This window comes from Calypte anna, chromosome 24 (assembly GCF_003957555.1).
Source record: "Calypte anna isolate BGI_N300 chromosome 24, bCalAnn1_v1.p, whole genome shotgun sequence".
In the NCBI taxonomy this organism is placed as follows: Eukaryota; Metazoa; Chordata; class Aves; order Apodiformes; family Trochilidae; genus Calypte; species Calypte anna.
In genome coordinates this window covers 6,115,438-6,129,844 of record NC_044269.1, presented here as the reverse complement: position 1 = coordinate 6,129,844, position 14,407 = coordinate 6,115,438, and the positions used below count along the sequence as shown (strand labels likewise).

Sequence of the window (14,407 nt, the reverse complement as noted above, 5' to 3'; positions counted from 1 at the left end):
TCCCATAAAATGGGCGTGACAGCAGGTAGGGAGGGGGCCGGGCTGGTGCCCTCCCCCCGGATAGGAGCCACGGGGTTTAGGATGAGGGAGGTGAGCTGGCGGGAGAAAGGCGACACGTCCCCTTTAAAAGGAAATATAATTTACAGTGTGCAGCCAGGCGGCCCATAGTTTCAATCTCGTTTACTATAGAGAAAACTCTGCTAGCTGTTCTCTATCCCACAAATCCGATTTAATCAGACAAGCCAGCCAGCGTGGCTTGAAGTAAAAACGGATAATTAGTAAACAGAGAGCTACTTCAGTGCTTCATTGGCATTCGAGCCGGGCTAGTGTGTCGCATTTAAAATGCAGTCTGATGAAGTTTACAAAATCAAACCATTTGTTACTCCTATTGAAGAGGCTTCAGGCCACTTGCAATTAAATTGGAATTAGTGCTCAGAATGAGATACAGCAAATTCATACTAAAAAGGGATCTGACTTTCAGACATTTGACTTCAAGTTTCACCCACACACACGTGCATGCTCCTGCCAGGCCCCCGAGCCCCATGGCCACAGTGCTGAGCCCACACCACTGGCATGACCCAGGGATGCTGCAGCTGCAGGGGAGGGGGAACCAAAGGGGACCAATGCCACCATGGAGCATCCTCAGTGGAGCTCAGGCATATGGAGCCAACGGAAGGAAATGCAAAGCAATCCATCCCTCCCCGAGTCCTCTTCCCAGAACTGCCATCTTTTCCCTGTCCTGAGAGCATGGTGACCAGACTCAGAAAGGAGGGATCTCTTCCCAGGCAGGGCAGCAGCATCAGCAAAAGTAATGGGTTGGCTTTAGGGTTACAGACAGGAGGATGTCAAGGGGGCCCCAAAAAACCCCCAGATCCTCACCTACTGTCCTGCAGACTCAGGGTTTTCAACTACTGTCCTGCAAACTCAGGGTCTTCAACAAGCCCAACTCCTCCTTCAGCCTCCCTATATTTGACATCATCTGTGATGTCATGCACGTGCCAAAGAGTGAAACTGCCAGTCTGGCTAGGACAAAGCTGCAGGGAAGCCTTTGGTGACAAGGGACATTATAACCCCAAGGAACAACCCTGGATGATAAACACAGGAGACGTTCACATTTTGTGCTGGAGTCACTGAATCATCCCGGTTTCCAAGGCTGTCTCTGGACTGCATAGCTTTGGCTTTGTGCTAATTAACATCTTTATGGAAAGCAACTTCTCCCAAGAGGGCATTTTAAAATTATTATTATTTACTTGGAAATAGCACAGCTTTCTTCCCAACTTTAACCAACTATGGGAAATTAATTCCTAAGAAAGCAGCAGCAGGCGCTACTGTCTGCTCTGCTGGTCAGGTGCTGGATGGGGTGAGAGGGCTGGGCAGTTTGCAGCAGTACATCACCTTGTGAGCACAGGGGGTTAGAAAAAAAAAACAACCCCCAAACTGAAACGCTTTATTTCTCCTCCTGGTTCTGCATCGACCCAGCTGCGGTCCTGCTCTCCTGGGGCAGGATGGGCACAGGGGGATGCTGGAAGCCATGGCCCTGGCACGAGCAGCTCACGCCTGCTGGGGTGATTTATTCTGGGGGCCATCTGGAGGTGGGGGACAATGTGGTCCTGTATCCTAGTGACCCAGCACATTAGTCACACCCTCCCTGTTCGACCCCTCCTGCTGCCTTTGAGCGTGGCAGTTTAGGCACATCCTTTCCTCACCACACTATGGGGGGGCTCTTGGCTTCCCCCAGGCTCACCTTGCCCCCTCCCCACCACCCAGAATCACTGTCACCATCACCACGCTCTTACGCGGTTACCCAGGCAAGGACGATTATGGGGGAGAGTGAGCAGGGAGGGAGTGAGCCTGACAACTATTAGGAGAGACAGTGGCTTTATGGCAACAGGCACACAACTCATTCGTTTCATGTTTCTCAGAATATAAAAGCAACGAAACATTTTAATTTTAAATTCTTATCATTGAATTTACTGCTTTTCTCTCGCAATGATTTGTGTTGCTTTTTAATTTTTACAGTCTCTACAGAAGCCAGATGCTACCGCCTAGGGCCAAAATAATAAAAACCCGCCGCAGTCATGAGTTACAGAACAAAAAGGAAATGCACGGCTGACAGAAGTTAATATCTCAATTTAACAGTGCTGCTCTGCTAATGATCCTTTGATATGTGTTTATTTAGAAAGGTCTGATCTTGACCTTGAAAGCAAACTAAACCGCAAAGTCTTTATGAGAGGAGAGACAGACTTTATTTATAGACTGGCTTTGCGTCAATCATGGACGAAGCCGGGCCCAGTAAAACCTACTGTCACCCCAGGCTGCAGACTAGGGGTGATCAGCTGCCGAGGGGCACCACAGTGTGTCCCTGTCCCCTGACAGGGTCACCGAGCCCTGACTGTATGCCCAGGGGTGCTCCCATGGGAGGGGCAGGGATACAGGGGATGGGCTGTCCCCCAAGCATCTTCTGCCCCAGCCCTTGTCCCCAGCTGTCACATGCTGCCATGCCCAGACACAGTCCCCAGGCTTTGGCATCACCAAACCCGCCCTGTGCATCTAAACTACCTTGCTCCCAGTCACTCTCAGCGAAGTCTGGTGTTCAGTTCCTTTAGTCTGTACCAGTACAAAAGAAAAAGCTGCCCTTCTGCCCAGAAAAACAAACACAATTTGTCCAAAATGCCTGAATCCCTTTATATATCTGGGTATCAATGTGCAGCACCTCCTCTTGGTGCATGGCCCAGTGGTCTCTATCCTGGAGAACCTTGGAAATATCCATCCTCAGAACCCCTCTCATCCTTTTCCCCCTTGCTTTCCCTGTAATGGTAAAATTAATGCACTACAAACTGCTCCATCATTAAACAAAGAGCTCTAGCAGGGAAATGAAGCTCTCAGCAGCATTTTTTGTCAACACAGAGCCACCCCTGGATCCCTTTTGAAAAAGATTCTCCAACCACAAGAGTTTCACAACCAGCCCATCACCGTGGGTGCACACTTTTCACTGGTAGGAGGCTTTTAGGGGACAGCAGATGATGACCCCAGCCAGTGTTATGTCCTGCCCTCCATGCTGCCCCTGAGCTTGCATCACCACAGCCACCACCATGCCTGGCACAGAGCAGCACCTGCCCATTTCCAGTTCCTGGATCTTTCCTGGCTGTAGTGGCACCACCCTGGCATTCCCCAGGAGCCCTGGTCCATACCCGAGCCCACACAACCATCTTTCTGGCCAACTGTGGCTAGTGGAGCTGATGGCTGCCGCCAGGCACAAAGGCAGGATACACAGCATTCCCTTATTATTCCTGCACCCTCATCATTAAAAAAGAAGGAGAAAAGATGAAAGGCCCTTGGGGAAACCTGGGGGATGTGGAAGGGCACCAGGAGTGATGTCTCCCCTGTTTTGCACGGAGTTTCTTTTGGTAGTGCGGGGAGCTGAGGGTGCTACGGGACAAAAGTAACTGCTAAGGTAAGTTAAACCTTGCCGAGATGAACTTTCCTGCTACTTTTAATTAAAAGTTCTTTGGAATTAAAAAGGACACTATTCAGGAAAGGCTGAAAAAAAAATTCATTGACATCAGCCCGCCCCCCTCCCCTTTTTCCCAAGGAAAAGAAAAAGCTGTTTTTGTGTGTCTGCTCACCCAGCCCGCACTGTACAAAAGGAAGCGGATTTGCAGCAAGACACATGAGATGACCCCCTGACCCCGAGCCGCTGAAAAGTCCTCAATGGCATAAATACCAGATAATCAATCACATACCAGGAGGGCCGGTCCCCCTGCCCTCGCCCCCGCCGCCGGGTTTATGAGAGATGCACTGTAAACGGACACCGGCTCCTGCGGGAGGCCCCTCTCGGCATTCCTGTGCTGGGCCGCAGACCCTGGCTGCCCCTCACCACCCCAGCTTGTCCCCCAGCACCTTTTCCTTCCCAGTCCGGAGCTAAACAAGGGGCAGAAAGGGGCAGAGTGGGACGGGAGGCACCTCCAGAGCCATGGCTGAGCATCTGCCCAGGCACCAGCCCAACCAACAGAGCTTTGCTCTCTTAGGGAGTCATCTGGTTTTGAGGCCTTGGTGGGCTCCAGCAGTGACTCTGTGATGCCGGTTTCCCTTACAGGAGCATCCCAAAGGCAAGCAGAGGAGGGCTGCCACATCCCCCTGCACTCCACAAAAATGCTTTCCAGGGAAGGAGGAAAACCGGAGCTGTTGAGGTGTTGCCCGGGCTCAGCTAAATAGGAGCCACTTGGCAACTAAATTTGATGATGCTTTTGTCCACAGGTCAGAGGTTAAATATGTTCACACTAATCCCCTTCATCTAGAATTAAAGGACAAGAAAGATTTCTCCATAGCTTAGCCAGGGCTTTTCTCACTGCGCTTTAAGCAGTATTTGCACAGGAAAACCCAAGGCCGACCATTAGCCGTGGGGTTGGGACACAGATCCACCACATTTCCATCACAGGGTTTGGTTTTGGTGACAGTGGTTGCTTACATGAAGCCTGACCTGGCCACACATCCCCACCAACCCACCTTGAAGCACAGGGAGCTTCTGTTGCCAAGGTGGGAAAATCAGCAGCGTGCAGGGAGGCCGCAAGATTCCCAGCGTCAGGAATGCACGCCTGGCCTCGGGTTTCAAGTGCTGTCACAGGACATTACTGCCAGACAAAGGGGCTCTGTGCTGAGCCCCCCAGACCCTGCTGAAGGGGTTGGTGTGATGCTGATCCAGCTCCATGCGCTCCCCCCCAGTGAGCTCTTGGATGGGGGATCCCTGAAGGATGCTCCTAAAGGGTGAAGGATTGCAACAAAAGCACAGCCCTCCCAGCCTTTGATTTCATGGAAATAAACTTCTGTCAAAACCACTTTCCTTTGAGAAAGGATGCATGGGAAGAGCAACCAGGGCACCAGAGAGGTGCCGGCTCCAGCTGAACACACATGCTCACCCTTCCCCTCCATTGGCACCCCTTTTTCAGTCTTTCTTGCAAATAAACTTGGCCCCATGAGTATTTACAAACCACAAATCCTCCTTTTTCCAAGGTTCTTATCCATACACTTCCAGGGGACACTGTACAAGTGACACCACACCTGCACACAGCTCTGTTGGCTCCAGTGCCCATCCCAAAGACACCTTCATCACCAGCATTTTGCATTTTCAGGTTACCACCAGCTCTGCACCTGAGGCAAAGCCCAACTTGACCACATGGATAGGGCGGGATGAGTGAGGATCACATCATCTGAGTTGTCCCAGAGGGACATGGCAGGTGGCTGTGGGTGGCAAGTGCCACCACCACAACAAGCATCCATCACAGCAGGTATTTCCAAGGCGGGGACCATTCTGAGGCAGAGAAAGTGAAGCCAAAGAAAGGCGGTAAGACAAATATGTAATTAATGGGATTAAATGTAAATTTGCCCAGAACAGAGAGACTCACGTGTGCCTGTGTGACAACACAGCTCCAGCACAGTTGCCCCTCCACCGGGCTTCCACATATCCCCTGTGCCAACCCAAGCCACTGAACGGCTCTCAGGGATGCTCTTACACAAGAAAATGCCAAGTGCTCTGGCATTTAGAAAAATAAAAATAAAACCACTTCACAAATCACCCTGTAGGTGTGTGTGTGTTTGGGAGAGGCGTGGGGACATCCCACCACCTCCTCTCCCAGCTTCTTGCTCTCATGTGCTGGATTTTTTTCCCTTTGTACCTCCACTCATACCACATGACTGTTTTGAATCTCTAAAATAATGTGACAAGTTAATGATGGCACAATTATCTAAATGTTTAACAGACATGTTATCTAAGTGAATCGGATTGAGATTCCATCCCGCTGACAATAAACATCAATGGGAGAGCAGAAAGTGATAGGCAAATTATCGCCAACCCCGCAATTTCAATGCTATTAAATTTGGAGGAATAACAGCCCTGAGGCCTGTAAACTCTGAATAAAATAGACCCTTGTGTTTGTCCAACTATTAAATCAAAATGGTACCAACATCCCAGCAGAAAATAAAAAAGGGGGGGGGGAGGAAAAAAAAGGAGGGAAGAGACGAGATTTATAGATGTTCAATTTTCGGTTACATAATGGTTTTAACTCGTTTCTGGTACTTGTGTCCTGGTCTGGTGTGATGGGGGGCATGAGGGATGCAGGCAGGGGAGGCAGAGCCTCTTGCACACCCTGGGCACAGCGGCCGGGGGCACACCGACCCCACGAATCCTAGAGCCAATGACATGCTAAGGAAAACTTGCTCCATAGCTGACGCTGAGCATGCCCGCGTGAAACTCGGCCAGCAGCAAACCCGTGTGGGGCCACTGGCATGTGCTAATTGCCTTGGCGCGTGGGAGGGAACTTGAGACGAGTCACCTCTGATATTTATAAAAGTCGGCGGTGAGCCCGAGCCCTGTTAGCATCAGCCCCATTAGCATGAGCCCCGGTCGTGCCAGCATCCCCAGCCAGGGACACTGGTGGTTGCCCCCTCCACGCAGTCCCTTTTGCCCTCCTCATTTTTGGGGAAGAGTAAGGAGTTTTCCATGCTGCAACACTGAGCTGGTGCTGCTGAAAGAGGACTGAAAACTTTTCTGGTTGCCAACACTCCCAAGCTGTAGGTCACACAGACAAGCAAAGCCAGGTGCTCCATCTCCCCTAAGTCCTGAGGTTTTAAGTGGGTACACTTAGGTGCTTACTTAGGTCCATGCTCAGGTTTTGGGGCCACACCTGAGAGATTCTACTCACCCAGCTACCAAAAAGGGCTATTTTTCTGCCTGGGAGGTTGATTTTTTGCCAACCAACCTGTCATGGAAGGTGAAAGGAGGACGGCCAAAAAAATCCACCCTGGGAGATGCCGTTATTTGGGAATGGGGTTAATTATAGCACAGGCAGCAGAGGGATGCTTTCTGTGCCAGGGAGGGCTCTGCCTGCCCTCTGGGGAGAGGAAACAATTCATTTCAGCCCCTCTTCACATGTCACTGTGTTTACAGCTGAAGGCAGGGGTGACAAACTGAACCTGGGTCACTGTGTCCCCCTTTGTGCCCCAGGGTGGGCCAGCCCCTAGGTTTCAGCAACACAAGGGCCTTAATCCCTGCAGAGGTGCCAAGGTTGGTGGCAAAACAGCTGTTCTATGGGACAGTTTTGGCCACAGACTCTGTTAAATAGCTGCTTGACAGCATCCAGGCTTGACATCACAGTCACTGTGCGCTCCCATCACCCAGCACACACCGGCACCCACCCACTCACCTCGAAGCAGAATAATGGAACCTCCCCCAAGCTCCAGCCACAATGCAATTATCACAATAAATGCTCTGAAAACCATGATCTCAACTATCAGCATCAGCTGGGGGGCTGCAAATGGCACATTTCAACACATGGGGCTTCGGAAAGCCAGGGTGACCAGAGAGTGGTGCAGGGATGCTCAGATGGGGCTCCTCCCATCATCCTCATCTCAAGCTCAGCAAAAACAGGCCAAAACAAGGCAGCAGCAAGTATTCAAACACAATAAACAGCCTTCTGTGGAGGTTTCCCTTACAAACACCAGATGCAAATCCCAACATGAGCACAAAACCATTTCTAGCTGAGAGCAAAGCAGAAAGCATGTCAGACTTACCTCCACCAAACAAGAGTCATGACATGGATCTGGGCAAGGCAAGATCAGGAATCCCCACGGGTTGAGCTCCCCGTTGGGCAGGAGCTTTCTGGGGCACCTAAACCTGAACCTCATGCCTCAGGGCAGGGAGAAGTGGGGGCACGTACCGGTGTGCGTCTGCCGGTGCGTCTCCAGGGCATCTTCTTTTGAGAACTGGGCACCACACTGATCGCAGACCAGGGCCTTGGCACCCGCTGGGGAGAGAAAGGGGAGAGGAGAGTTACAGGGGGGCTCAACCTGCACTGAGGACATTGTCATGGCTACCAGCATCATACAACTGAAGGACCCGGGTAATGGGGAGGTTGTGTTCTGCACCCCCAGCACAGCCACAGCAGCAGAGCTGTGCCCAGCCCTGCAGCCCTGCTCATGCACATCACACGATGCATGGCAAAGAGCTGCTAGCTTGGAAGAAATCAAATATTTGGGTTTTTTAAAATAAAATAAATCATTAAACATCAGTGTGTTCTATTGGCATTGTAACTGATCTAATTGCAAATCGTTTCCTGCCCCTTGCCAGTGCTGCTGATGTTTCCCAAGGGTGGCACTGATGTGGTGGAAAGGGGGAAACTGAGCACACAGCTTGAGGCATCTTCAGGTGTTGCAGAGAGATGCATTGTTGGGGGAGTTCTTAGAAAAATTGCTATCAACATCGCTGCTCATACAGGCAAAGAAAAAACTAGCATGCCCAGCAGCAGATAAGGAACTTCCAGATAAAAGCAGATTAGTGACACACACCACGTCCAAAGCGTCTCTGCTGGGGCAGAGCTGTGGACACATCTCTGAAATTTCCTGGTTTCATTCATCAGTTGTGAGGAACTGAGCAGCCTCTGACAAGGGTCCATTCCCCTGCTACCCATTCGCAGGGGTCCAGGCAGCATCTCCCACCCACCCCAAACCCCCCCCCCATCAAGGTGAGAGTCAGAAAGGTGCAATGGTGAGACACAGAGGTACCAACGAGATGCATTAAAAAGATAATTCCTTCGCCTTTAAATTGTCTTGCTAACGGCTGGCTCGCAGGCAGAAGTATTTGGCAGCAGTGAAATTAAAAGTGATAAATTTTCTCGCCAAGCGTTGATCGATAATGGAGGTCTCATCTGTTAATCAATACGACAGTCTGCCTGTTTACTGTGCATATGTTGTTCTCCGCCGCCCTCGCCGTGATGTCAGGTTTGCATTCAAAACAACCCGAGCACGCTCGGGTCACATGGCTGCTCCAGAGGGGACAAATACTCCAAAAAAAGGGTCTTTAGGGGGAGGGTGGCGGGGAGAGGGCTGCCCTGCACATGCCACATGGGATGCTTTGTGGATGCAGAGAACTGTGGTGGTCCTGGTGGTCCCCTCACATTGCCCATGACACAGAAAGGAGCCCTGGGATGGGGAGCAGTGCCAGAGCACCATGGGGTCACAGTGGTGGAGCTGTGGCTGCCCTGGGCCCAGTGCTGGCAATGTGCAGCCAGCAGTTGCCAAGGCAATGGCTCTCCATCACCACGGGAAGCTCTTCCACCCCATCACTGCCCATCCCTCGAGACCCAGCATCCCGCAACAGGTCCCACACAGGCACTGTGCTGGGGGGTCCAAGTGGGCAGCAGCAGAGCTGAGCTAACCACTGGGTTTGTTCTTTCTTCCCCCATTTCCTGAGGGGAGAGCCAGGCACCATGGTTCTCCTGGAGCCCCCCAAGAACCCAGGGTGGCCACAGAGGGGTGGTGAGAGCCCGGTTTGGAAGGGCAAAGGCGGCCGGCAGCTGGCTGGGGGGAACAGAAAAAATTCCTGGCGAGGCGAAAATAAACAGGGCGAGCGGCAGGAGGAGCCGGGCGCGCTGGCTTACATAAGGAAGCACAGCGTGTACCAAAACAGCGGCCCCAAAAAAAGCCGGAGCTGTCAGAACAATGAGTACAGACGCGGGGCAGTTTACAGCAGGCGCTGCCGTACAGTTTTATTTACAGTACCTCTTATCAGCGCGGGAACAGCACGCTGCCTGCCAATTTCCAAAGGCCAGGACTGCGTGTTCTTTCCTTCAAGTAGATGTGTACTCCAGGCAGGGGAATTTTTTTCTTTTTTTTTTTTTTCTTCATCAGCAAAACAAAAACTGATCCAGAGCCAGAATTCCTGCAATGTACACACGCCGGCAGAGGGGGGAGGAGGAGGGCGGTGATTGCATATGTAAATAGTTCAAGGTTAATTTTACTATGTGAGTCACCGGGAAAAATGTCATCCAACATCTGAGCTTATTATAACAGGGCTCAGAAAAAAACCCACCGTGGCTCAATGTTTGTATGAAAGAGAGCAGGACGCAGCACGGCCAGAGCCCGTGGCAGAGCTCGCTCCCGCTGCTCTTTCCATGCTGTAAACGATGCCCATCAAAACTCTCACTATCTCCCAACACACACAGCAGGCTGGGGAGGGTATTTTTAGTGAGCACCTTGTGTCACCTACAGTACACAGATTTCTGGGGATGATGATCCTGAGGGGACAGACAGGACTCCACGTGCTGCCAAGGACCGGCTGCACTCCAGCATTGGCACCCACCTCCCCATCATACGTTTATATCCACAAGAGCTAATTTATAGCTCCTGCCTAATAAAGGTCCCTGTGGTGAGCAGATGAGGAGCCAAAGCTTTTTCCACCCCATGCTATCTGCAGAGTCATTGCCTCCCCCTGCCACAAGGTCAGCACTGCCCAGGGACCGCCAAGACCCTGAGCCAAGCCCTTTGTACTCAGATTATCTCATTTCCCCCAAAAAGAAACATGAGGGGGCAAAACCCAGCAGCACTGCCAGGGTTTAAAGCAGCTCTCCGAAATGGGATGCTCCCTTGAGTATCGTCTGAGCAACCGCACAGCTCACTGGGTGCAGGCAGCGTGCAGGGGCTGCTGTTCCCCACCCCCAGCCAGGCTTTGCTGGGGTGTCGGGATCCAGCTGGCCTGCTGCAGCCTCCATCACCCATTCACTTTAATTACTTTATTGGGGATGGGGAACAGGCTCTCCAGTATTAGCACTTGGGATAGTAGGAAGTAGTAAAACGTCCTAGCCCAGTTCCTGAGCACCTCTGCCTCCCTGCACAGCCCTTAATTGGGGGCTGCAGTCCCTCACCATCTCCAGCTCTCAGCCTCTACTAGCAGGAGGACTCTATCCCCTCCTGAACACCTTTATCCCACTCCGAAGCAATACCACCATGTCCCAAAGCTCTGTCCAACTACACCCCAGCTGGGGAGAAACTCCCCAAGGTGGGGGAGCCAAGAGGCTGCAGGGAGAAGGGCTCCAAAAAGACCATCTGTAGCCCCAGAAAAACGAAGGGAAAAGGCAAAAGAGGAGCCTTGAGCATCCTTCAGAGGACAAGGAGGAGGGGATAAGGGTAAGAAGGGTAGTGGAGGACGACAAATCAGTCGCAGCAACACCCCAGCCCTTCCCCACTCCAGTTTCCACACCACATCGCCACCAGTATGACACCACATCTATTCCCCTCCCTCCCCCAGCACAAGGGATTCATAGAAATTTGGGATTATATATTACTAACAGGCTATAATTGGAAAGAAGGTGGCAAGGAGGGGGGAATAATATGGATTAAAAAAAAAAATTGCCAAGAAAATTTATGCATTGTCGTCTCTTTACTACCTAATTAATTCAGTAATTTCAAAAAACAATTTTATTTATGTTCCATTTACCACATCAAAAGTGCAAAGAAAAAAAAAAAGCAACAAACCACAGTGATGCTAAAATAATACCTCAAGGCATCTATTTTTAATCAGGGGAGGAAAAAAAAAAAAAAAAAGCAGCACCAGGCCCGGTTTCTATACAATCTCTGTCGGGCAGACCACCAACTCGGGAGAGCGAAGCAGCCGAGCCCTCCACGAGTGCCTTCCTGGCTGCCGAAAACAGAGCTTGTCAAAAAAAACAAATCCATAATGGCCTGAGGCTCCTCTCCAATCTATTTTCTGCTCAGCTGGTTTTAAATGAAGTTATTATGAGTCATTAAAACACCCGCAAGCCTGTGGAAGTCAGCCAATTACAATTTTAAATTTAGCCTGTTCTCTACCCCATTCTCTTGTTTTCTTCTTTTGCCCACATCAAGCTGCTTTTTGATTTTTATTATTGCTGTTATTATTATTATTTCTCTTCTCTCCCATTTCACCGAAGTGGAAGAGACAGTCGTGAAAACCTCTGCGCTAAAATCAATGCAGCGGAGAAACCTAAGAAGGGACGAAAAAAGCCAGAGCTGCTGAGCAGCCTTGGATTTGCAGAGAAGCAGCCTGGATTCCCTTCTTTCCCCTACGTGCCATCAGAAAACAATGATGGAATGATGGAATACAGGAAAAAAAAAAAAAAAAGGGCTTGGAAGGTGAGGGCTGAGCCCCCCCTAGACTCCAGCCCAAGAGCAGACAAGCCCCCCTGTACCCTCACCCCTTGCCCCCAAGTCGAGGGCTACGAGCATCCCCGAGAGGGAGGTGGTTCCCGAGGGAGGATGCTCCCAGAGCATCCCATGGCCCCCAGAGAGGCTCAGGAGTGTACCTGGAATGAGGGAGTGGGGCTCGAGGGAGACCCACCACCTCCATCATCACCCAACTCTGGTCAGCCGCCTGACACATCACACAGCCATGGCTACAGTATGGGGATTTTCATATCCAAAAATCCGTGAAAAATCCCTATTTTTTAGTCTGGCAGCCAAAGAAAAAGGCAGGTTCTAACATCCCGGCCCCTCTTCCCTGGCTCCCTCTGCTTGGAGGAGGCACAAGGCGAGCCCCTGGCCCCGGCAGCCCCGGCGAGCAAGCAGGGAGCTCGCTACACAGCCCATAAAACTCCAAACAGCCTCCAGACACTCCCGCAATCGTCCTCCATCAAAACACTTTGTCTTGCATACAGAAATGCGGCGGGGCGCCGCGCGGAATACCAAATCAGGCCGTGACGGTGCGGGGAGGCGGCTCCTTGGCAACCGGAGGGGGCTCCGCAGCCGCGCAGCGACAGGAAACAAAATCTGTCAAGCCTGTTGTCCAAATTATAAACATTAGCGGTATTAAAACAAAAAATTCCCAACAAAACAACAACAACAAAACCCCAGCAAACTCACAAAAACCAACACAAAAGCTATGTAAATGCCTGGCGAGTACGCGGGAAGGATGGGGTGGGATATGGAAGGATGGGGGGACTGGCCCCATTTCCCCGCCCCCCAGGGGAGGGGATGTCGACCACCTGGGGGGAACTTTGGGAAGTTTCCTTCATCCCGCAGAAATTATGCCCCCCCCCCCCCCGGGGGGCAAAACCGGTGGCAGGGAGTGGATGGGTGCATCCCATCCATGGAAAAGATGGGGGTACGAGGGGAGTCAGACACACCCTCCCCTTCTTCCTCCATAGAGAGGATCAGGCCAAGGAGGGGAGCGGGGAAGAGAAAAATAAATGGATTTCATCAGGTGAGGGCGGGGAGGGAAGGAAGCAGCTGGCTCCGACCCAGCGGTCGGGGCCAGGAACGCAGCCAAAACGGGAGCTAAAAGCAAACCACGTTCTTCTGGGCTCAGCTCAGGCTCTCGAGGCAGAGAGGATGGGGAGGGGAGGAGGGGAGAGGGAGGGAGAGAGAAATGTATTTTTCATCAGCCAGTGTATAATTTATAAACAGCATTAAACAGTTTTTGTTGTCTTTCCTCCTCTCCCCCGTGTGCGCGGCTTGGCCAGCAGTCAAGCCTGCATTAATTTCTGCCGTGGGTACAGTGTGTTCTTGGATGCACATCTGCGGATGATCATAAACGCGGGAACGCTGGCAGAACATCCAGACCTGCCGGCAGGCCGCTGACATCACCCGGCACCGAGCACGGGACGCCAGCCAGCCGGGGGGGGGGTGAGACGGGATGGGATGGCTCTCCGGAGACCCACCGGGGGCCACAGACACCCCCATCCCAGCACCTGCCCCGGAGAACACACGGGAAAGAGAGGGCTGTGCTCCTGGGGATGAGCCCCCTCCCCGAAAATGGGAGAGGGGGGCAAAGAGGCAAGAGGGGATGTGCTGGGGACCACTGGTCCCCCAAGCACACTGGATTCTGCTCCCCTCAGAACACCCACAAGGACCTGGGTGCTTGTCATTTTGCTCCTGACAAGCAAGATGCAAGATGAGTATCTGGGTAGGCAGGGGGCTTACTGCAGGATGCCCACTACCATCCCGTGGCAGTGCTGGGACCACCTCACTCCCCGCCTCCCCTGGTAGCCCCATGGGGCTGCTCCAGCACACCCCGAGGAGTGAGGGCTCCCCCCTCCATTCCATTTTCCAGAGGGGGGTGGCAGCTTCAAGGCTCTGCGGCTTCAAGGACTTCATTTTTACACCCTATACCAGAAGGTAAACATGGGCACTTACCTCACACCTGTGAGGCATCAGTGATAACAGCACCCACTGTGTTGGGGAGAGGGCACCCAGCACCCCCAGGGGCCAGTCCCCAATTTGTGCTTTAATATAAATACCACTCCCCAGTCAGCATCTCCCAGCAATGCTCCTCTGGGGAACAGGGAGATCCCACCAGGGTGAAACCTGGTGAGTGCTGCCCTAGGTGCGTAGGGGGGCTGGTGGGGGTACACAGGCCACTTCACTGTGATGCTCCCCCCACCACGACATCCATCAGTGCTGGCTGTGGAGTGCTGGGGTGCTGAAAACAAGCCCTAGAGCCAGCACAACCTGGCCTCATCCCGGGCTAGGGTGGGGGGAGGCAAGAGGTGCAAAGGTCTCCAGCTTTAATAAATAACAGCACTGGAATTCGCGGCGGCTGTTTGCGAGCACAGGGCAGAGCACTCCCCGCCCCCCCCCACCCTGCTGCTTTTACAAAAAAAAA

At 52.2% G+C, this 14,407-nt stretch overlaps 1 protein-coding gene and 1 long non-coding RNA gene across 6 annotated transcripts in view; both read right to left on the bottom strand.

The window, feature by feature from the left end:
* The window catches only part of ZBTB16 (zinc finger and BTB domain containing 16), a 45,955-nt gene that overhangs the window by 8,039 nt on the left and 23,509 nt on the right, over nt 1-14,407 (bottom strand). For all 5 annotated transcript variants that reach the window (XM_030464834.1, XM_030464833.1, XM_030464835.1 and 2 more), the window contains one exon: nt 7,713-7,799. In XM_030464834.1, the coding sequence (XP_030320694.1) occupies nt 7,713-7,799 (87 nt within the window). The remainder of the gene's footprint in view (nt 1-7,712; nt 7,800-14,407) is intronic.
* On the bottom strand, nt 9,675-13,715 carry LOC115599619. The gene is made up of 2 exons (XR_003988539.1): nt 12,490-13,715; nt 9,675-11,467 (listed from the first exon to the last, which is right to left on the bottom strand). It is a non-coding gene; the product is annotated as an uncharacterized LOC115599619 (long non-coding RNA).